This window comes from Clytia hemisphaerica, unplaced genomic scaffold, assembly GCF_902728285.1.
Source record: "Clytia hemisphaerica strain Z4C2 unplaced genomic scaffold, Clytia hemisphaerica genome assembly, whole genome shotgun sequence".
NCBI lineage: Eukaryota > Metazoa > Cnidaria > Hydrozoa > Leptothecata > Clytiidae > Clytia > Clytia hemisphaerica.
The window spans coordinates 3,593,543-3,618,721 of NW_027103551.1; the positions used below are offsets into that span (position 1 = coordinate 3,593,543).

At 35.3% G+C, this 25,179-nt stretch overlaps 2 protein-coding genes across 2 annotated transcripts; one reads left to right on the forward strand and one right to left on the reverse strand.

Annotated features, from left to right (window-relative positions):
• The first annotated feature begins 8,276 nt into the window (after positions 1–8,276).
• On the forward strand, positions 8,277–16,480 carry LOC136800319 (uncharacterized). The gene is made up of 7 exons (XM_067056952.1): positions 8,277–8,469; positions 11,020–11,358; positions 11,991–12,323; positions 13,434–13,703; positions 14,209–14,241; positions 14,819–14,909; positions 15,869–16,480. The coding sequence occupies exons 1-7, from the start codon at positions 8,418–8,420 to the stop codon at positions 16,152–16,154; spliced, it is 1,404 nt and encodes a 467-aa protein (XP_066913053.1). The 5' UTR covers positions 8,277–8,417; the 3' UTR covers positions 16,155–16,480.
• Positions 16,481–18,924: 2,444 nt separating this feature from the next.
• On the reverse strand, positions 18,925–23,873 carry LOC136800323 (uncharacterized). The gene is made up of 2 exons (XM_067056957.1): positions 23,403–23,873; positions 18,925–20,311 (listed from the first exon to the last, which is right to left on the reverse strand). Exons 1-2 carry the CDS (start codon positions 23,481–23,483, stop codon positions 19,466–19,468), a joined length of 927 nt encoding a protein of 308 aa, XP_066913058.1. The 5' UTR covers positions 23,484–23,873; the 3' UTR covers positions 18,925–19,465.
• Between the last annotated feature and the right edge of the window lie 1,306 nt (positions 23,874–25,179).

Here is a 25,179-nt window from a genome sequence, read left to right on the forward strand (position 1 = left end):
AAGGCGATGTACTATAGACTCGTACATCTACCATTGACTTTTGCATCGACTTCACTTACCCTCGCTGTCAATATCCTCCCCGATACATAAACTTGCTATTGACCAGAGGAGGTGGACTGGAGGCAAAATATCTAACATTAGTGCCAATACTAAATGCCAGAATTATAATTCCATCTCAAGTGGGTTTTTCTTTTTGTTTTCTCTCCATAACCTATGGTTACTTCAGTGTACAGTTTCCCATCGAATTCACGAGGCTGTCCCTGTAATTTTAAGTTTTATGACAAGAAGCCGAAGCGGCATGAATGCCCAGCTGACGTGGCAATAACCAAATGTCGTTTGTATTGGGCATATACCTTAAGAGAACCAATGTTTGAGGAATCGTATTTTCCCAATTTTAGGGTTTGAAAGAAAACATCGAATCTTAGAATCAGCTAATGCACACATTTTCGGTAGAGATTGAAATACAGAACATTCAAACGCTGGAAGGTCAGTAATAATAAATGATACGCAATATATGTATATAATAGATTTACTTTATGTTTTTGTTACTAGTATGAAAGAAAAAATCGGTTTAAATAAATTCACAAACTTCAAATGTCAAATGTTGACCGTCAAAGTTCAGAAATATCGATTTAACGCGTAGCACCATGAAAAACATTTCCAAACTTATTCAAATTTACACTCACATGAGCTGCATTTTAGTATCCTTTAATGAGTTACAGCATAAGTTTACATGAAAAATTCTCTCTGTCAGGTTTGAAAAATCCAACCACCGACCATATTGAGAGCGCGATAGATCACATTTGGCTAAAGCTTCAGATGCATCCGGCTGGACTTAGAATTTTTTTCAAGTTGAATAGTGACCAAAGGGGGTCTCGAACCGGGAACCTATAGGTTTCGAAACCAATGCCCTATCCACTAGGCCAAACCAGCTGCCGAAAATTCCTTATTTGGGGTGACTTATACGAAGGTCTAAGTACTATATATAAATAAGTCTGACTGACGAGTTAGGCTAACTGTTATTATCACCATTACTCCGAAGAAGCCACCACACGTGTGCACCGCCGGCCGGGTGAGGGGTTAGGGATGTGCACCAGGGTGGCATCATGAAAAACATTCCAAACTTATTCAAATTTACACATGAGCTGCATTTTAGTATCCTTTGATAAAATAACTTACAACATAAGTTTACGTGGAAAAATTCTCTGTCAGGTTTGAAAAATCCAGCCACCGACCGTTTAGAGCGATAAATCCAAAATTAACCATTTTCACGGCGTAGCATCATGAAAAACATTCCAAACTTATTCAAATTTACACATGAGCTGCATTTTAGTATCCTTTAATGAGTTACAGCATAAGTTTACTTGAAAAAATTCTCTGTCAGGTTTGAAAAATCCAACCACCGATCGTTGTGGATCGTTGAGAGCGATAGATCCTAAATTGACCATGCATCTTCACGGGTAGCATCATGAAAAACATTCCAAACTTATTCAAATTTACACATGAGCTGCATTTTAGTATCCTTAAACGACTTACAACATAAGTTTACTTGAAAAAAGTCTCTGTCAAGCTTGAAATATAAAACTCCAACATCCAAATGCTCCCACTTGCTCCTATTTACACATCTACTGTATGTATAAAGAGAATGAAATTTGACTTTACTACCAATTCAATCCAATATAAGAGTAGGTCAAACATCGTGTGGGTAGGCGAGGCAAAAATTATAAATCGGCCGCTGGTTTAGCCTGGACTACTGGACTTGTTAATTTATTGCGCGCACAGGCTCCGACAAAGCCAAAATCTTTTCGTTCAGTTGCTTTTTAAAGGCCCCTTGCGCTGCGCGGCTGGGCCAATTAAGAAATTGAACTAGTAACTGATCTTGTTTCAGCAGAGGATTTTTTAAGGACAAAAATATTTTTGAGAGCCTTTATCAAGAGATGTCACGCATAGTTTCAAGCCAATTGTACCATTTCACGCAAGCATTGTACCAAAACACTGGCTACTGGAGGGTGTGTCCATTGATTTTAATGCCCGAAGGAGCAAGACGGGAATCTTCAACTATTCTCAAGCATGAAATAGTGAATCCTTAAGATTTTTGCCGCATGTTTTTACTTTCAATCTGCCGTTCTTGTGAAAACGTCACTCGTTTTGGATGGTAAAAAAGTGGCTTCATTTCCCATCCAGGACTTTCGCGGTTGTAACCCTTCGAGGTTTTTGAATCAATGGGTGTGGCTCATAAGTAGATTTTTTCATGAAATAGGTGCCAATAGGAAATTTTTGATTCCACATAGAAAAAATCACCGTGACATTTTGTGCGAATTAAGACAGGCAATAATTTACAGTGAAAAGCTGAAAATGTTCAAAAGATTGCAGCAATAAATTCATCCAATTTATTTTCTGACAATTATCATGACATTGCAATGGTGCATATGTCTTCTGATATTACACGACGGACCCAATAACTGATTGGTTATAAGTGATGTAAAATCAGTCAATACGTCACTTTCAACCAATCAGCTATTAGGTCCGTGGAAGACATTGCAATGGTGCATATCATGAATAAAGGATGTCGCTGATATGATTATGATATGATCAATATACCAAATAAGATATTAGTTAACCGTGCCAGTAAAGAGAAGGGTTATTTTCCTTTCCTGCAGACATCCTCCAATCGTAACTTTAGATTAAGCGCACAACTTTAGGTTTCTTCCTTCATAACTTTAGGATCTGCACGTGCTCCTATTGACGTCATTAAAACGTTGTTATTCCGCAAAATTTGATCTTGAACGCAAAAATTTGGACTCAATTTGATACTTAAAAAAAATACTAGTAAGTGGTAATAGGCTGGAATTTGTGGGATTACCTCCGAGCTAGCAAAATTAATGAAAATCATGTACATTCGACCCCTTAACATTTAAACAAGGGTTCTTCTTTCAGAAATAACACCTTTCAAGAAAATCTTTTTTGCTTAGAATATCTGTTGCGTGTTGTTGAAAGAATCACGATTTAAAAAAACCAGAATATATATCAGTTCATTCTTAAGGATTCTTGAAATTTTGAAAAGCCTTTCTCCTTACGAGGCAAAATTATTTTGATAAAAACTCAAATCTTAAGATTTTGTGTCTTGCACTTACAGAATTAAATAGGCCTAAAAATTACCCCTTTGGATCTCAAATGTTTGTCCGAAAGAAGAGTTTAGTTTAGACCTGTCGCGTATATTTTCAACCAAAATCAGTATAAAACTGAAAGACAACCCAGAAAGTAAAACAGCATTGAAATGATACATATTGAAGAACTTTTTTAACTTGTAGACACCTCTTTCTCACAGACTCAATAGGAACCCTTCCCACTGGAAAAAACGGTAAAATTATCGTCCCAAGTGGAAAATTATACTTCAATTTTTGTCCCCGCTGAAAATAATCGAATAAGATATTAGTCACCATGCTCCTTCTTCTAAATCAAAGGGGGTCGTAAAAGACACGTGAATGTGTTTTTCCAAAGGGTGTTGCATGAGAATTAAATGTCGTAAACAACATAAGCATTTTAACCGCAGAAATGAAATATTATTTTGCTTAAGTAGCTAATACTATACACTCACGCGAAAAAAAAATCGCAAAGTTCGCACAAAATGATACCTTATAGCCCCCCCCCCTTCGGGCAGGTGTGGATTATAAAAAATTGTACACTTTTCTGCTAGATGCAAAGCTAGATAAGATGTGAAATTTGGATTAAGACTATGGGATTTTCAAACCTGTGTGCCCATTTATGTCCGTGAATTTTTGAAACGGTACGCGCGTATGAGCACGGTACCACATATCGTTTAGTTTACTATGAGAACTCCTAAAAACGTGTCTAAAGTTACGGACTAGCGAATAACTTTTGGCTTAAAAATCTGTCTCATAACAAATAAAACATACAAATGCTAGGCAACACTAAAAGCTTTAATGGGCTGATATTCCCATGAAGTGTGTATTGCATAATTTTGCTGACACGCCAAATGATACAAAGCTTCAGATGGTTGTATAACCTAAAGTACCAGTCTGTATCAATTACTAAGCGACCAGTTGTTCGACAGTGCATTATTTAGACATTTTAAAAGATTTGTCGAACAAGCGTACCGTCGAAACTTTAACCCTTCTCAGGGAAGAGAAATTGAAGCCACTTATTTCCCATCCAAAACGCGCATAGAACGCGCCGTAATCATGGCGAAACTTTAACCCCTCTCAGGCAAGAGAAATTGAAGCCACTTATTTCCCATCCAAAACGCGCATAGAATGCGCCGTAATCATGACGACGGATTGTATCTAGCGGTTCCTTTGTTTTGGAGGACTACATTTTTTATATGTAGCGATAGATTTTAGCATCAATCCGGTGTTATTGTAAAAACTACGCGCAGGCGTTCTGGATGGGAAATAAGTGGTTTCATTTCCCATCCAGGAGGAGTCTCGCCTCTTGCCCTTCGGGCTTGAAACTCAATGGTCGAACCAGTATATTGTCGAACAATAGACGATATCGGCTTTCCGAATTCTCCCCAATGATTACCCATGATGCATTGTTAGGGTTAGGGTTATCGTCCGTGAATTTTTTTGCGCAATGCATCATATGGGTAATCATTCGGGGAGAATTCGGTTAAGCCAATATCGTCTATTGGGGTTTCCCCTCAATTATATTTGAAATTAAGGCTATTTACACGTAATAAACGCTTTTTTATAAGAACAATTTTATAAGAGAGCGAGGCTGAAAATTGGCCAAAACCTCTAAGAAGAACAATCTGAGCCTCAAACTTCAGAAATTACTGAGAAAGTTCTACTTATTTTAACTGATTTGACATGTTCTTAAGTATTTTAAGCATTCTAAGAACATTTAAGCTTAAAAAATTTCAAAAGATTAAGAACAGTCTAATAACCTGAGCCAAAATTTACTGGTTCTTATAAAAAAGTGTATAACGATTATGGCGCGCGATGCATACCTTTGTCCAACTTCAAACATTCAGTCGAATTCATTGAGTGGAATCATAAAGTGAAATTTTAAACTTTTCCAAGCAAGAAACATCAGGAATGACGGATTAAATCTAGCACTTTATTTTGTTTGCAAATTTTTCTGAAAGTGGCTCATCAGGTAGTAGTCACGTGTGTTTAAAAAAACATGACGTAATATCCCAAATAGTGAAAGGGGATTTGCCATTTTCCTCAAACCAAAACTATAACAATACATATTCTTGGTATAAGGTTTTCGGAACTGCAATTAATTTTAATCCAAATTTAGCATACATGTTTTTAAGAAATTCCAGGTTGTTTATCCCAATGATGGGGATTATTTTTAGAGAGAATATAAAAAGTTCAAAATGGCAAAAAAACCTTGCGCAATTGTAATATGATCGTGTGCTTAGTATAATACTTGAAAGCACCATAAAAATTCGAGACTTTAAGTTTTGTTGGCATTAAAACTTATTTGTATTTTAAAAAAAGTCCAAATGTAAACCACTCTACTGGAGAGCGCATTCCTTTTGATCCTTTTATTTTCTTTTGAAAGTGTTAATCCTTTTGAGGACCTCTCGAAATGAGGTACAATAAATAGAGCCGGACTTGACAGACTTGAGTCTCGTTCTTAAACTTGTATGCAAACCTTAATACAGCCTCATCTCAAATAGTATAAAACCAAGAATACACCTGTTAAAAAGCGTTATGGCAAACTCAAATTCCCTTCTACTTGTTCTGGTGGTGATCTGTTTGTCAACTATGGTTGTGGTTAATGGACGACCGGTCAATGTAGATTGTAAACGGTTAAAAGAACTCAATTGCAATCAAGGATTGACTGAGAAAGAACGTAAGTTTTATTCTTAATACCTATTTCAGATTCTTTTCAGTGAAATTATATTGATTCAACAGCAATCGGGACCTGAAAATTTTTAACATCATTTTGAAAATACAAACCTCTGACTGATCAGTAACAGTAACTTAGTTAAAAGGTTACTTATTACTTATTGACTTGTATTTTTATGCTTGAGGATTTCGCGACCAGAGAATATTTCGATTTTTGCGAATGTAACCTAGATTTTCGAGATGGGATCCCCGTGAAGACTGTGAACTGTATGTAATCAGTCACAAAAGGCAGTAAAGTATATAAAGTACCCGATTTGCTCAGTAGAATAACCATTCGTTTTTATTTTGTTTTTAGTCAAGGAATTATTCAAAGAGAAATTCGAGCAACACGTTCAAGGAAAATTAAAATCTCTAATAAATATGACTCAATTACAATCCAAGATTAAAGTCAATTTGATGAAGTCTGGCTGAATCCCCCCTTCAAGTATTATTGGTTTGAAGATAAGCTAATCCTTGGAACGAAATGAATGATTTCTTTGCTTCAACTGTAACCACACCATAGATCTTCCCGTAGCTATATGGTTGCTCAAAAGAACAAACTTGCCAACTCTAAACGCTACAAAAAGAGTCGACTTTACTACAGGGAGGAATAACCTAAAACCAGTACCTAAGAGGAAATCAACGCAACATTTTACATCAATATTTCATGGTGATGGTGATCCAGGCTCCTCCTGGGTTAATTGATCCCTAATGGAAGTTGAAGATATAAGAGTTGAGAGATGACGCAATTGAACTTCAAATATAATGTGTAGATAGATATTTTACAATTTTTTTCATTACTCAATGATAAGGTTATATGCCTTACCTAGTTTTTACTTGTGTTTTGACATTTTACGAATTTCACATTTTAAAAATTTGAATTTTTCTTGTAAATAGTAGTTAGCATTTTATACTTAGCCCTATATACCACATTTTTAAAATATTTATTTGTATTTTTTGAAGAAAGTTTACTAATTGTCTAACAAAGATAAAAGCGAAAAAATAGTATACTCAATAATTTTAATGACCCTGTAATATTTGTAACTTTCATTACCTCAAAAAGTAATTGTACCGTTAGAAATATCTTGAACTTAAAACAATTGCTTACTCCAAGATAATGAGAAAAATAATGGTACGAATTAAATTTATATTATATTAGGGCCTTGAAAATAAATTTTCGTTCGTTGACGGTAAATGAATTCTCGTTATGTACTAAAAAAGTATGTAACACAACAGAAACTTTCAGGACGTACCGAAAACCCATGTCAACAATCTTCGAGCTATCCGATATCACAAGCTGTAGTTGAAATTCCAAGTTTCACTAGTGAAAGGAAAACGATTAGGCAATAAATATGTATAAGTCTTGTTTCTCAAAACAAAAAACAGTCGAGGAAATCCCTCAATGACGGTAGTAGTTTTTGACTGCAATTGTGGTATAAACATAACCTTTACACTTTTCATATACCGCAATTGTAGTATATACAAGAAACAGAATTCAAGATTCAAGGAGAAAACAGGCAATTTTTGTACATAATTGATCATTATCTTCTTCAACGCGTAGACGGGATTTTTTTTCCGTAGATCAGATTCTTTTAATAAAGACAAGCTTTCTTCTCGTACGATTATTTATAGTCGATTTTTGTTTATCTTTGTCGATCAGCACTATAGCACGGTAGGCTAACCACGAATGAAAACTACCGCAATTGCAGTATACCGCAATTGAGGGAATTCCCTGACTGAAAGAAGTTTTGCCTAACTCCGCGCAATATAGGACGACGATGACATCATCAATAGCATTTGATGACTAAAACTTTATTCCCCTCCCAAATTCGACTAAACTCAACATTTTTTACGACAGTCAGCAATTTTTCACTCCATTCTTCACGTTTCCAGGGGCAACGAGATAGAAACAAAATTCTCATTCTCGGTATAACTCATTATTCCATTTATATATCTTGATCAATCGAATGAATAGGACTGAGAAAACCCGTTAAATATTTCACGAACTTGTCAACTAAATATTCTGAAGAAAGCAGAACACTCCAACCAATATCATGAAGTCATTCATGGCATATCTCAAGGTTTTTTTTGTAAGAACAAACTTCCATAGAATTCAGACTTCTTACTGATACTATAGGTTTTTTTTAGCCGAGATTATTTCACTTTTTTAAAAGCGAAAACATTGACCATTTTTTAACTCACTTAGTCAAGAATCTCGATTTTAGTCAATTTCCCTTCCTTTGTTACTAAGCAATTTAGAATACTTTCAACCCTCGAAATAAATATTCTTATAAAATAAAACAGTTTTTATTCTCAATACCAGAATTTATAATGCTCTCATATTCATCCTAAATGAATTAAAGTTTTCATAAATAAATTGTCGGTAAAAAAATAATATTGTAATATCGGGAAAATTTTATTTTTAATATTTTTGCTATTATCATACTGCGAAGTGAAAGATTTGGTTTAACTTAACAATATTTTTTACCCACTTGCGTGGAGGTACCATTTTTCCTTGTATTTTAACTTATTTGTCATTCTGGTCGATTTGATGCAATGGTTCAAATGAAATGTGTAATATTTTTCATCCTTCTTGGTGTAAACTATGGTGAGTGATGATTATTTTCATTTTTACATTTTTCCACAAAAAATATTTCGTAGTCAACCCCGTAGTCTTTATAGGTCGTACAATCATGGTCGTAATATTGTAGAAGAAAGAAGAAATATATTGGTATTTTCAAAACCACAAACGATTTGGAAGTGCTCTAAGTTAGGTTGGAAAGGTAGAGTTTTAACTCTGAGTTTTAACGCTAATTTTGACCATGATTGTAGTCATCATTCAGTTGAAATATTGACCGGGCTTTACCAATAAGACCTCGCAAATCGGTACTTGATCTCTCTTTCTACTTGAAGCTAAATAGAAAAATAATAAAAACCAGGGAAAGAAGCCGTGCCATTGCCTACCTTTGGGCAGATATCGAAGAAAGCGGCCTTTGGGACTCCCCTGATTGTGGCTGCAAAGCTACTCATTTAAGCCCCTTGTAGAAAAACTCTTACAATTTCGAATGTATGGCTTTTGATACGCAGATCGAAAGTACGCGAGTAGAAGGAGTCTTAGAAATACAGTTTTGATAATAAAAGTCTCTTGAATACAGTTGACTCTCTCTTATTCGAACTCGAAGAGGTGATCTAATTTGCTCGAATTATAGAGGGACTCGAATTATAGAAAGTTCCTTGAAGAGGAATGATATACCTTAAGGGAAGAAATTTTCGCGAGAAGAAATTTTCGCGGAAGAAATTTTCGCGGAATTTAATTTCGCGAATTTGGGTGTAATTCGCGAAATTTAATTTCGCGAAACACACCAAAATTGTTAAATCGCGAAATTAAATTCCGCGAAATTCGATTTTTTTTCTTCTTCTTTTATTTTGTTGTTTTTGACCAGGTATTACCAAAAAATATGGACACAAGTGGTTTTTAAGCATTATAACGTGTATTTCTTATCAAATATAAACAAATATAGATAACTCCGTGATGGTTAAAAGTTAATTTAAGTTGATAACTTCTTCTTAATCGCGAAATTAAATTCCGTGAAACTTTTGAAATCGGCTCATTCGCGAAATTAAATTCCGCGAAATTTGCCATTTTGAAACTGTGATTCGCGAAATTAAATTCCGCGAAAATTTCTTCTCGCGAAAATTTCTTCCCTTAAGGTATCATTCGAATTATAGAAATTATAGCAAGAGTCATCTGTATGTGTTAATAGAAGGATTTGATAAAAAATTGCAGGGGTCACGAAAACCTGCATTATAGCACGTGGGAATTGATCAGTACTCATTCATGACTTCTTTGAGGTCATACAGATAGAAATTTTCTTTTCAAGTACAAGCGTCAAAAGCTGATTATGTGACTAAGAATAAGCATTTTGCGAGTGCCTTTTCTGATAATCTGAGAATCTTGAATTTCAAGTGACTACTAGTATGAAATTTTTTCTATAAATCTTTGAATGAGTTATCAAGGTGTGAAAATGCTCTGATTCATGAAAAATGTAAATTTTAGTAAGGTCAAACCTAGACGATGCTATCATCCGTTAGAAGGTCAGTAAACGCGGGAAATATATATGCGCAGGGCGTGTCAGGGTGGTTTACGGGGGAAAAAAGTAGCGGTAGAGTTTGGAACAAACGCTGTAAACATCTCCGCCACTCCTTACTCCGCCTCCGGGCCAACCACCGTTTTCAAATTCAACCCTTTTTTTAGTGATCTTGTGCAGACGATAGGATCCTCTAAGGCCAAACCTTGATATTTTTTTCTTTAAAATGTGAACCTTGAAATGACTTTACAGAAACATTCCCTGCACGTCGTATTGAAATTTTAATCATAATAATAGGGTAATAATAATAGGGTCATCAGATTTCAAAAAGTAAAACTCTGCCTTTGGGTGTCAAGCTTTAAAAGAAAGACTCCTTTAACACCTCGTACAGATTTTTTTCTGGAATGGGCCTATTAAAGATTTTGTTTTTAAATAAGAGTGCCATCGTTTGTTTACTCATCAATTTTAATTTATAAGCTTTTTGATATTGAATTGACACGGATGTGGAGCAAGACTGGTTAGAAAGAGAAAGAAAGAATTTATTTGTGCTTATATCAGCACAGTATAACAGTAGACAGACACTGTCCTGACATGAAACGTTTGTCTGATATGCAACGGGAACACTTGTGTAAAAATAAAACCTTTGAAGCAATGTTCTCCAGTGACCTCTTTTGCATAAAGAAAAAATTTTTAGGTCGAAGGGTTAGAGTAGAATCTCTAACCTTTCTCAGGCAAGTGAAGCCACTTATTTCCTATCCAAAAAGCGAGTAGAACGCGCCTTAATCATGACGATGGATTGTATCTAGCGGTTCCTTTGTTTTTGAGGACTGTATCTTTTGAAATCTAACGATTGATTTTAGTTTTAATCCGGCGTTTGTGTGAAAACCACGCGTGGGCGTTCTGGATGGGAAATAAGTGGCTTCATTTCCCATCCAGGAATCCTGAGTCTAGCCCTTCGGGTTAATCAATGAGAAAACCCTTGTCAGATTACTGTATTAATCATAGTCTATGATTAACACCCGCTATTCATTAAACCAAAAACTAATTATTTTTTTTCAAATTTCAAACAGTTCACAGTATTGAATGGACAGAACCTCGTGATCGAACAGTGTACGGCGTAAACGGTCAACCCTTAACACTCAAATGGGAACTCGAACCAGCCTCATATCAAAAGTTCTGGGCTGCCGAATGGCAAATTGCTGAAACAGTGGATAGTACAACAGCTAGGACCATAGTTCTCGTTGACAATGATTTAGGCATCATAACTGATCAACTGTATACTACTTCATCAAATTTTGGTGAAATCACAATCAAAGCTTTAGATTCGGGATTTATGAACTTCATCATTGCCACCGCAAAAGACGAACCGTTGAATGTGGCTAAAGATGTTGTCACAATCAAATATATTGGTATGTGATCGTTTGATACTAATTTTCCCAAACTGAAATAAAAGATACCCCGTTTCTTACTTCTTTTCAGTGGACTCCATTTTTAGGCAAAAAAGAATTCACCGGTGTAATTTTTTTATTTGTCGGTCCATAAAAAAAACAAAGCAAAACCCCTGAGTTTGAGTTGTCCTATACAATTTAGTTTTATGGCGTGATATACTTGGCAAATCAATCTGCCTAGCCAGGGTGCAGTAAGCAGTGCTGACGAGTCCTAATAAGGATGAAATGCATATGCTGCTCTGCCACCCAAATCTCTACCACCCGAATTTCTTCACATATATGTAATTCTCTCGTTTACAAAATGTTTATATCAACATAGGACCTTTCTTTTAGTTTTTTAAGAACAAGTAAATTTTGACTCGGCTGATTTTTTCTTTGAAATTTCCAAGGATTAAATAATAATCTAACAACATGTGATTGTGAAGCATGTACTTAAATGCTCCAAGAGAGGCTTAGAATAAATGTTTTAGTGATTTTTAAAACAGAATCGACATATTCTTATGCATTCTGTGAAAATTTTAGCATCATGGACTTTATAAAAGTTTTTATAAATGTTAGTGCTTATTGTATAAAATCTTCTTTTTTTTCAAAAGGTGAGGTAGCCACATTCAAAGAGACCAACATGGAAACGGAATACAGTATCAATGAAAATACTGAAGCTGCTCGAACATTTAACACCTCAATCGTGGTGCAAGGTGACCCACTACCATCTGTCTTTTGGACATGGAACGACAAAGATGCTAAAGACCATGGGTTTACAATCGTTCAAACAATCTCACAAGAAGGCGGTACGTTTTTTGTCAATAGTACCATCACTAAATCACTGACACCAGATGATAATGGCGTGCTCAAGGTCGTGATTAAACATGGACAACTGGGAGATGACGGACCTTCGCAAACTAAAGAATCAATTCTCGATTTGCAATGTAAGAAAATTCTTTTAAGTGGAATCTCTCAATCTTAATCAGACGGAGATATCGGTTCCATTTCGTCCGTCCTTGCTACACCTATACACCCCTATCTAACAGCCCGGGTCAAACTTTTTTTCCTCAGTGGGGATAAAAATTCCTATTGAAATCCCGATTGGGATAGCACTTCTATTGTTCCAAGGATTAAAAAATTCAGTTGGATGGTTTTGGAAGGCAATTTTTAATCATTGAATTTCGATTTGGGGAGGAAATCAAAGTCAATTTTCCAGTGGAGCTGAAAATGTAGGGTATTTTCCCACCGGAGACGAAATTTTCCAGGGCTAGGGCTCCAGTGGGTCTGTGACACAGGGATGTACCTATCTACTCAACGCCACAATAATATTGAGGTTATTGATTTTGAGAATGATGACAATGCATTAAATTTTGAAATTTTAACTTTGGTCAAATCAAAGCAACTCCCCTTTCATTTATTAATTTTGCGCAAAATTTTAAGCTGGATGTACATTTCCCCTCCTTATTTTGAACTTACTTCTCTATACTATGTATCGCAAGAGGATGTTTTGGTTTGTTTCGAGTTCGCGATAAAGAAAGAACTACTACATGACGTTTTATAAGCATACAAAAATTTGAAAACAGGCTATCGGAGATGCTTAGGTCGAGGGCTTGACAAGGCTGAAAAATGCTTATAAGGATGGCAATATCCCAAGCAAAATTTTGTGAAAATTTCGAAAATCTGTAAAATTCCAGCCAAAATCAGGAAAAAACATATTTCATAGGCTCAGGTAATGCTTAGTATATGCTTAAATTTTTGCCATATCTGAGGCTAGATATGCTTATAAGACAATGCATAAATGTATGTATAAATGTTGCGAACCTACGTTGATAAGTGTTTTTTTTTTGCATATCATTATGGCCTCCACTAATCAACTAATTTTCTTTGAATTTGTCCTCGTTTCTAAATGAAACAGTCTCAATTGTTTTTCTATGCTGCAATTATTGAAAATTAATTTTTATTTCTTTTTGCACTCTTCAAAACAAAAGCCTGAGTTGATATAATGAGGCTAGGGATACAATGACAAAAAATTATTTTATCCCCTTTTATTTCAGATTCGCCAAAAGACATTACCTTCAACCATAACATTACTGGAGGCACAATGTATGACAACGGCTATGTCAATCTGACTTGCAAAGCTGACAGCAATCCACCAGCCACTTATGTTATTGAAGAGAATGAACAAGTCATTTCCCGTGGTGATGAACACAGCATTGTCAGACATATTGGTAATTTCCACCACAAAAGATCAATCAGTTATCGTTGCATTGCTAATAACTCGCTCGGTGAAAGTTCAGCTAGTTTGGACATTAAACTCAGAAATGGTGAGTATGGCTATTCACTCTAGACTGCACGCATCCTTTCTGATATGTTTTGATATAAGGTGATAATCGTATCTAAAATTCCCGTCCGAGAGTTACCCTAAATTTGAGATAATTTTCTTAAAACGGCTCAGAAATCCAATGATTGATCCAACCTCTTGCTATTCAAATTTTTAATCAAATTACTTACTCACCAAACAAGCTAATTAACCTTCTGCAATATTCACCAAAAATCCAAGAACATTGTGCTAATTTGCTGTCTAGAATCCATTTTGCCTCTCTGACGAAAAACCTTACCTTGACCACTGATACATTCATCCAGTATCACAAGGCGAATCAATTTTGCACTAAAGAACTTGGATTTTCGATGTGGCCACTCTCCATCATTGGAGCTTAGCATTCTTCCTTTATCCAAAAATCAACATGACTTCAAATCCGGAAAATTTTGTTATTTTCGCTTGCGTTAACTTATTGTATTGAAAATCATATCTAATCTTTCATGTTTCAGTCACCGTGCTTTCCAAACGAATTGCTGACGAAGGTATATTAGATACATCGTTTCCATATTATTAGACTCTTCTCTACCGACTACATGTTACAACTATTTATGATATGCACCATTGCAATGTCTTCTGAGATTACATCACGGACCCAACAGCTGGGTTGACTGGTTGTAAGTGACGTAAAATCAGTCAATACGTCACTTACAACCAATCAGCTGTTGGGTCCGTGGAAGACATTGCAATGGTGCATATCATGAATACACATTTTTTATTCGTGTGACAACAACAGTCTATGCTCACTTACCCTAGACGAACTGATGAGTCAAGGAAAGGACAAAACAATATCTTCCAAATAGATATACACTTTTTATGAGAACGTTTCTTATAAGTACACAAGACTAAAATTTGGTCAACACTTAAGAGCAATCCGTGCTTCAGATTTCAGATTACTGAGAAAATACGTGTATCAATGCCGTTTTAAGTATGGGCAGAACACATGGAAACTAAACTTAGGTCCGACATCTTTTACAAATTTAGAACAGCCAGAATGCACAGGAAAAGTTTTTTATCTGTTCCTTTGTCCACTGAGTGATATTTCTATTCCTTTGCTTTTAGATACTGATTGGTGGGTGTACTTTGGAACAGCTGTGGCAATTGGATTATTAATCTTCATTGGATTTGCAATCCTCCTTTGTATTCATCGCAGGTTTGACAACAAATTAATTTTATGAATTGTTAAGTCGCAGACCCAGTGGGACCCTCTCCCCCCCCCCACTGGAAAATTTGGCAAATTTTTTTTTCCCGAATAGCGGAAATACTCAATACTCTTTTTTACTAATTTCTGCTGACGTCATCAGAATTGATCGACTTTAGTGAGATACATCTTTGGAGAAAGTTTGAAGACAATTGGAAACAATCCTTGAGAAATTCAATTTGTTAGTTTTTCTGACGTCATCGATTATGACATCATAATCAGTTTTTACGGTTTTTCGCGAAAATCAGCGGAAAATCAATTAGGTTACACATCAGGTTAGAAACTACATCATAGTACCATTCATGTGCAGTCATTTGTTTGGTCATTATCTGTCGGCTAATGTGATCTAAAAAGTATGGTAATTTTAAGACATGTCATAACATACCCAAGGACTCGCCCTAAATTAACTTTATTTTTATCCTAATTTTAATGGGAAATTTTCTACTTCAAAACCATCCCACTGGATCTTTTGACTTGAGATTAATTGAATCCCACGAAATAAAATCCACTGGATCAATACATTGATAAATATCAAAAGTAATTGCTTTACACGAGCTTTTACATAAAAACCAGTAAATTTTAGTTTAGGCTGGCCTGTCCTCTAAAACCATATAAATTTCATTAAAATATCAAAATTGAAGCACCGTATTACTTCGAATAAACACCCTGGGTGTCTATTATTTCTTAGTGTTTGAGGAGTGGTATTTCATTCCAAGGGCATTTAAAAGGAAACACCCTCCATGCGTTTATTCAAAGTTCATTAATTATTATTCTCGGTTTTTCTAATATTTGAAAATGAACAGTTGGATCGAAAGTCGTACAAATTCTAGCGAAGAAAGTATAAGGTATTCGATACTGACCGCTATTTCTTCAAAATTAAAAAAAGAAATTAATGTTCTTGTTTTCTTTAGACGTGTACGTAGCTTGAACCTACGTAGCGATATTGATAAGATGAAAATGCGTACGGAATACGGTGACGGTCGCAACGGAGCGCGATCGAATGGCGCTAATCACGTATACGATATGAACGAACGGGGACTACGAGGCACGGCAACACGCACCGCTACTCAATTACCGCAAATTGATCAATCAAAGAAAAGACCGGAAATACCGTATCCTTCGGAATCAACCCGATCAGCTAGCGGTCAAATCAATGACGGGTTTGATCTTAGCGTGTACGATACCATTGGAAAATAAAAACAACATTATTTTTTTATGTTGAAGGAAAAATCTCGTACTTAATCTACTGTGGCAGTGTTGCGGTAGGCTGCACACATCCCCTCTGATAAGTTTTGATATAGGGGATGCGAATCAGGCTCACAAAACCGTTCCGAACTTAGCAAAAAATCTGCTAACCATAAAAAGAGTTGAATGATAGAGAACTTTGATTGACAGTTTGTCGTCTTTTGTTATCTTGAGAGTTTTGTTTGCTAATTCAATTAATTTCGATAAACAAAAAGAAAGAGAGGAGAAAGAGAGATTTCTAGCCATATGTTCTTTTTATTTGAATCTTTATTTGATTTCTATTTACTTGATTTACGTCATCAAATAACTCAAACAATACACATCGAGTTTTTTGAAAAATACAAGTCGCCAAAATTCTGCAAAATACATAGCTATTCGGTAATTTTCTCGGAAGCGATATCAGAGCCTGATTCGCATCCCCTATATCAAAACTAATTTGGGGATGCATGCAGCCTAGTGTTGCGGAGAGTTTTTTGCCATTGGTCAGTAGATAAGATGCGTCCGTTGACGATAGCTACGATACAACGACTGAGATCTTGTCCATGTTTACCCATGTATGGTTCTGTTCTAATTCAAAACACAATGAAGAATTTCTATTGGTTGAAAATAATACTTGAAATTGAGGAGCCAACAAATAGATAGAGACAAAGAACTTTAGCCAGGATCACAGTTGACGCTTTTTCATTTGATTCTCAAGTAAATGGGAATTGGATTTTCATCGAATAAGGGCGTAACAAATAGTAGAGCGTCGCTTATGAGAGTTTATTTTTGATGGTGGCCTTCAATATTACCGAATAATGGAGCTTATCGAATAGTAGAACCTCGAATTAGAGAGCGTCAACTGCATAGTAAAGTTTCAGACCTTTTCTTTATTTTTTGGGATAATTTGGAGACAGCAGAACCATTATTTTTATTTTGAAATTCTCGGATTGTAAATAGCATGTATATAAGATTTTAGAGTAGCCTTTTGTTTAAAGTTGATTTTATATCCAGGCTAACTAGCATATCAAGGGAGAATCGAGGCTTTTTGGGTTAGCTTTATGAATTTTAAAAGCAATTTCATTTAGAAATTCCAATCTATTAACCTCTCTTAGTGACATTTGAATGAAATAGAAGGAAGATTGCTTGTTTAATCGCAAGCCCTCCTCGTCTGAATTTTCCCTTGACCCTCTCATTATTTATCGTAATTTTGTAAATATCTTTATGTTTAATTTGATTTTATATTATTCTAGTTCATTTATTCATTTGGAATACTAAAAATTAAAGCTAACACATTTTTGGAGAAAATCGTATGTTTATAGTATAAGCAACGAGTCACAACCAACAATCTCATATTTTCATACACCCCCTTCTCACAGACCCAAAGAGAACCACCCCTCACACTGGAAAAATTGGCCAAAACATCGTCTCCAGTGAAAAATTATGCTCTAACTTTTGTCCCCGCTGAAAATATTCGGATAGGTAAACCCTCACTGCAAAATACCGTACTATTTTTCCCATCCCCGCTGAATTTTATGGCTCAAAAGCAATGGAATTCAAATCCCCAGCCTTTAAAAACATTGGAATACCAATCCCCATTGCGTTTTGGTCCGCTGGCTGAAAAAATCCTACCAGGTCCGTGAGAAGGGAGTGTTTTCATATCTTCCAAACTACCATATTTTACTACCGCTCCCATCTAGGGGGGGGGGCGTACGGGTTTGACGGTGTGACGGTATTAACCCTTTTTTCTATCGGTGTTTCGGTGCTTGAAGAAAAAAGTGACGGTATTTCGGTGTCAAACATACCATGCGGTGACAAAATTAAGGAAGCAAATTTTGCTGTCGGTGTTGACGGTAATCCAAGAAATATGCGTCGGTATTTCGGTGTCTGCGACCCCCGTACGCTCCCCTCCATATAAAGGTTAAATCTCGTCGGTTTTATTATTTAGTATTATCATTTGTGGAGTAGAAGCCTAGCTTTGGTTTTACCACTAAATTGATATCCTGGGATCATCAAGAGCCTACAGATGATTAAATTTCGGTAAAAGGCGTAGGTGATGCTCTCGTCTGTTAGAGGGATTGTAAAAGCGGGAAATTATTTGCGGTTTTTTCGTCGTCGTCTTCAAATTTATCCGACATTCTAGATTATTCCTTTTTCAGTGATCTAGTGTAGACGATCCAATAGGTCCAAAACTACTCTGATGTGGCATGAGATTGAGAGGAACAAAGGGAATTAAGGTTCTTTTATCAACTGAAACTGGACCGTATTTTTATGTTGGATAAAAAATTGCAGCCCTAAAAAGGATAAAAATGAGCAAAAAACAGCAAAAATGACATACCTTACCGTGCTGTTACTTTTCATCTAAGAAACACACGAAAATTCTGAATGTAGATTTGAAATCATCAATAGGCTCCACTAATGTCCCAGGGGGGGGGGGTGGGGGGGTATTAGGCAACCTAGGCAAAACGGGTATGTGCGAGCCATAAGGGTCCCTTTCTTGCACCATTGAAAGTCTGTCAAAGGGGTACAAAAACCATAAATTTGCAAGTTAGTCCCTCACAGGCTGATAATTAAGAAAAATAGACTGGCTCTTAAAGGGGTTGTAAAAACGTCAAAAATGTTAGGGTAACTTACGAAACTCCAGGAGGGTGTGTAGCATTTTTGTCAACAAAACACTGCAACAGGCGTGGGCGTGGATTAGCCCGGAGAATTGTTTTACAGAATCGTTGAATTTAATAACAAATTTTAATATTTTCAAGTTTCATTTTTCTTCAAAAATATTTTTTGTAACACCTTCTAACCTAATGATTTTAAAACTGATATAAAATTTTATACTATTTACAATGGTTTTAATGCCTTTTGACAGAACTCTAATCGAGACGCGTCAATCTTGTCCGTCAACACAAAGTCTCATAAAATTCAAAACAGAATTAGAATTATGGAAGTATTTACATTGATGAAATTAGATTCTGCTTGACACGGCCTTGGATAATATAAGAAAATTGTTGTGTAACCGGAACATTCTTGCGTCTTTGCCCGGGTGACGTCCCCTCCCTCGGCACTTGAGACAGGGGTATACCAGACTTTAACATATTACATCCCGTTCTTCAATTTACTTCGGTTTTAAATAAGTCCGTGATATTGATATGCTGGAAACAATTTTTATGTTTTCTTATCCCCATAGAAATCACATTCAAACGCATTCAAAAACAACGAAAGAAATTTCCGAAAAAACTACTTTGTGCTCGACGACTAAAACCTGACAAAAAACTTTCTTACGTTTTTCAACATTTTCCTATCGTTCCGTAATCAATGTTCTGTTCCGTCGCTTCACGTATCGGTTCAACGTAAGATAACCTGTTACGATTGCTCATCATCATATGATCATAAGGCGAATAATTATTCGCGTAGTCTAAAGATAATTCAGATTCGAAAGCTGGGTTACGCGTATATCTCAATTGCGAATCGTTTGGTCCTGTACTCGTAAGAGATTGATACGATTCATAACACGAATTACGATTGTATCCGTGATTTACGAGTTGTCCTGCTAAAGCGTTACTTCTGAACTGTCGATCTTTCGCGTTATTGCTTTCAGGATAAACGGCACTTACGGGCCGTCTAGTGACAACAGAAGGTCGGGCCGTCCCACTAGCATCTGTTTGTAAAGTACGATTTTCCGGAGGTAATACACTCTCAGTTGTGTTCGTTTCGGTGAATAAAGGGTGAGGTGTCCGCTTTGGTTTTTCTTTGATATAAGCTATTGGTTTATGTACCACTAAATAACAATAAATCATACCAAAAATTTGAAGTAAAAGAAAGTAGGCCTTCCAAGCTAAGAAGATTTTCTTTAAAATAGAAGCATTTATGATGACGTAATAATCATCCATTATTTCGAATGTTAGTAAAGATGCGTTGCCAATAGCAACGAGAAAATGAATGATCATCCAGGCCCCGCATGCGTCTATGCGGTCGTAGTAACGGTCGCCCGTTCGTAATAAAATGATAGATGATATGAGAACAAGAAATTCGTGATTTGTGAGTTGTATGCAGGCTACTAGGATAGGTATATCTCGTAATTCTTCTTGTTGTAGAAGGAGAACGATCAATGCTGCCGATAGGATTGCGTCAACCTAGAAAAAGAAAATAAAGATTCGAGTTTTCTAAACTATTACTATTACTCCAGATTACAAGTTTTGAATCATGGGGTCTAAAAAATTTAAAAGGTTGTTCCTAATCCACCCTCTCAAGCTTGAATGAAAGGTTTTTACCCATTTAGGTTAGGGTTCAATTTTTGAGGGCCAGCATTTTGGTTGATGGTGAATTTTTGAACTACTTTTTGTAGTGTTATGCAAATCAGTTGTTTGTTTATCCAGAAAAACACACTTAAAATGGTGCGCTCGAGGTTACATAAGTAAAACGATCATCCTTTTGCTTTGCGTGGCGTTACTTGATTCACTGTGCGTGTGACCGCAGCTAGTTGCATGGTTATGCAATATCAGTGGTCATTTTTACCAAAAAATGTAAATTTGTTCTCACGTTTCTCTTATGACATCCTTAAGAAGAAACTTTTTTTGTAAGCAGCATGAGGCAACTTACTTCGAAGTTTTGTAATTGCGTTGTTTTTTTTATGTTATATCATGAAACATAGACAATGAAATAGGGTAAACCGGGGTTAAACCTTGTTGCCTGTATTGATTTTTCAAAGAATAATCATCGCAGATTCACAGATTGCCAATATTTTTAGCGAGTTAGATTCATATGACTTTGTGAACAATGTTTAGCGATGCGAGTTATTAATAAGAGGAACTTTGAGAAGATGCAGACCTATTGATACCATCTTAAAACACTTCATTCAACAGAATCTTAAATTTTGAAAGCTCCGGTTTCTGTTTTCCTTTTTGTGATGTTTTTATGCTACTTTTATTTTCTAGCAAAAAGCAGTATTACATTAACGTGGTTTGACAGACCTTATGGTAAATCTCGAAAATAAAGACTTAAAGAAAAAAAACTCGTGGAAAAGTAGAATTCTACTGCACCCCCTTCTTACAGCCACTGGGACCCCTTCCCACTGGAAAAATTGGCCAAAATATCGTCCCTAGTGGAAAATTATCCTCCAATTTTTGTCCCCACTGAAAATAATCAAATAAAACAATCTTCACTGCAAAGTATTATGCTTTCTTTCCTGGAATTTGAATCCCAAGCCATATGTGAATATCAATCCCCACCGAGTTTAAGTCCGTTATTTTACCGCCGCTGACTGAAAAGCCCTACCGTGTTTGTGAGAAGGGGTTGTCCTTCTCATTCATTCTCCCACCTTCCTATAGGAAGCATATTTATAGATGTCTGATGAACTAATAAAAGACCAGGAAAGCTCAGTGACCTTTTTTCAATTTGCCGATAATTCAGGAAATTTGATATTCGTGCATGTAACAACAGAATACCTTTTTCTAGGGTAGAGTACCTGATTCTCAAAATTTTCTCTGACCTTGTGGTACATTCACAGTTTCGTGAGTCAATTCAGGGAAATAAGCCTCATACACGTTTTTTTATAAGAACTTTCAAAATCTTTGGAGCCTTCGGATGTTCTTAACTTTTCATTTTTAAGCCTAAATAAGGTTGTTAACATGTTCTTATCTTCACGATTTTTACCCATTTTCCTAAGATATCGGGTGTTTTCGAGTCCGCAAAGCCTTAAAATGTTCTTAACTTGTTCTTAATATTTTCGCCATCGAAGCCTTGTGTTCTTATATAGTTTTTTTCTTATAAGAAAACGTTGTACTGCTCAAAATATTAATCATTTCTTGATTGAAAGCAAGAAACCCTGGTAAGGGTTTTTATCCCACTAAGAAATCCTACTGAATTATCATTTCCACTATGAAGAAAATAACTAGATAGCTGAAAAAAAACTAAATATTGGCAAATAGACTTTCGAGAAACGAATCCTATTGAAATTAATGTGAAGCATAGTTGTCAGATTGGTCGTGTTCAGACCTGAAAGTTTAAAGTTTAAGGTTTAAGTAGTACTTTGTTGATATGGGAATTCAATTATAATCACTTTTCTTTTGTCATCATCTATTGGCGATCTCGAGGAATCTCCTTTCCTAACTTGAAATCATGTCATCTTCTCTCTTGAGATACTTTGAAACAAAAAAGATTTCAGGGAATCCCTCTGCAAAACACTAATTCGTGTTCGTTGAAGCCATTACTGCTAGAGATGCTCCGAGCGTCTCTAAGTCGTAAATTTCACGTTCTTTTTTCTTCATTTACAAAAGGAGCATGCTTTTTACTTGCGAATTCTGATTTCATCTATTCAGAAAACTGTAATGAAATCGTAAAAACTTTTTTTTTAAACCAGAGGGTGATTCCTTTTTAAACTTTGGTTTAACTAATGAGAAGCGTGCCGTTAAATACAAAAGGAATATAAAAGAAACATGTAAACCTAATTGCTTTAAACCTTGGTCTGAACACGACCTTTGACTGTACAAACATAATTCGGATATGCCGTAACCTAATCTAAAACAGTTTAGTAGATTATGGCCAATTTTTTTTGCATTGAAATGATGATTTTGCTTCTTGACTAAGCATATAAAAATGAATAAGCATCATACGACATGAGAATGACGTCATTTTTATGAAATAATGTTATTTCAAGCATTAGCAAGTTATTTTCATAATGTTTGGTAATCTATCCTTGTATGTACATATCTTAACGCTATAGTCTGATTTCCCAAGATAAGATAACATTTTATCTCGTTCTTTTTTGATAAAAAAGCATCTTCAACTCAGCAAAATACGCTTTTCTGCAATTTTTCTATGAATATATTTTTTTATTCTAGCTTTAAGCTTCTCCACTTTACAGCATTTTTCTGTCGTGTTGGTAGATACCCTGAGCTGAGCGTGTATAGTTGAGTAGCGCACCATATTTTTGTTAAGTGCATCCAATTCACCGTAGTATTCTGAAATTAAGATTGAAGTGAACAATGCGAAATAATATATAAGCATTTCCAAACTTTGGCAAGCGCAGCGGTGAGGCTTTTAGTGTGCAAAATATCTTCCCAACCTATTTATTGATGGCACACAAAGTCTATCTATAAAACGACGGGATTGTTTCAAGAAGATGTAAAAACCGTAAAAGTAGAGGGAGTGAAGGCTAAAATTAGTCAAATTTCGAAATTGATAAAAAAGTATATTTTGATAAAAAATGGTGAGGCCAACACTTACCACTGATGAGAAGCCAATGAAATTGGTCGTTCTTTTGACTCGTTTACGTCTCCCAAAATCTTCTCGTAAATCTTGCGCCATCTTTAAAACTATTCTAAATCCCTATCCAAAAAATCCAAAAAAAAAACTGTTTATTTCACACTTGTATCAATTTTTCCTTGAATAGTATACTTTCGTTTTCTACCAGATACTGTCCTGTCACATAGTATCTATTTGTCACCACAATATGTAGCAAAATTGACACAGACCTATACTCGATATTAGCTTTACGGTGTGAATTAGTTATTTTTTTACCAACTCTAACTATTTCTTGACAATTTTTCCTTCTCAATAGTCTTCAACTCTGAGAACAAATAAAGCATCACATAAAAAAGTTTTACGTTACATCTTTGAGAAGTACTTCACGTAAGAATATATTTGCTTGGTAGCTTTGTTTTGTTTTTTTTGTCTCCTTGAAGAAAAATAGAAAATATTGGTGTCTTGTTACATCAGTTCATTCACATGCCATTTCTTGTGAAAATAAACACCAGATTGTATTTCGAGAGGAGTGGGGAGAAAAGGGTATCAAGATGTCATTTTCCTCAAAGATTCTTAATCCGATTATTGCTCTGACTCGCATTTTCCAGACACAAATGAAATCAGAGAAATGCTCTTTGTAAACTTGGTATCCCCACTAAATTGCACCTGAAAGGCATAAATATTATGAGATCGATTTAAGAAAGTGAAAGTATTATTGAGCAATCAGACAATTATAAGTAAAATTTTCCGTAGTTTCTTAATCTTGGATGAGTTCTAGTCAAAACACGGCAACATTTAGAAAAAAAGGAATTTATTTTGTGAAACTTCTTGAAAAATTTAGTGAAAAAAAAGACCATGAACCCATTCTAAAAAATCTCTAAACTTTCTCAAGCTTTAAAATTATTCCTAATTTCTCCATTTTGATGACTTTTTTTTTGAAGGGTACGTTTTTGCAACCATTCTTTCTGAACAATATTTTATATTTTATAACGCGTGTTATCAGCCAAAATTTCAAACCAGCCAATATCCTATCAATCAATAATACAAAATTATCAGAAATAAGACCTTTAGCTTTACAAATACCATAAAATACCATAAAATTCTAGGAAGCTTTCAAACAAGGAAAAAGACAAGGTCCTTTCTAAATAAACACTCAAATATTTAAAAATGTGAAATTTTAATACCATCAAAATCATATTTATTTTCAAACGATTTTCTCGGAACTGCAGACAGTCAAAATTTGTTTCAAGAAAGCCCTTCATAAAAGTTAGCACCCTAATGCCACCTCAATTTTTAGCTATCGCTAATTTTCATTTTAGATCTAAAAATCATAGCTGTACCAATATATTGTATTTTGTTAAAAGTCTCATGATTCAAAAAGATGTACATTTTGTAACGTTTATTCGTGAGTAAACTTTCAAAGCGGGAAACTTCAAAAATCATAACAACAAAATAATATCAATTCAAGTTTTTAAAGAAATTTTATAACATTGACAAAAGAGCATGTCAAATAGTTTATAAGATTAAAAACACTAAACCTTTACAAGGATAACCTTTCTCAAGTATAACCTTTTCTTGAAAAACAGATTATTTACGTAGAAGGCTGGCGAGGTATTGTGGTGTACACCCATGAAAAAACAAAATAATTTCTCTCGTTTCTTTCGCCACCAAATGTCTTTGCCGCAAACGGGAAATTGAAGTTGAATAAGCAGAAATATCGGCAAAATACTCAATTCCAGCACACTCAAAATCACCGCAC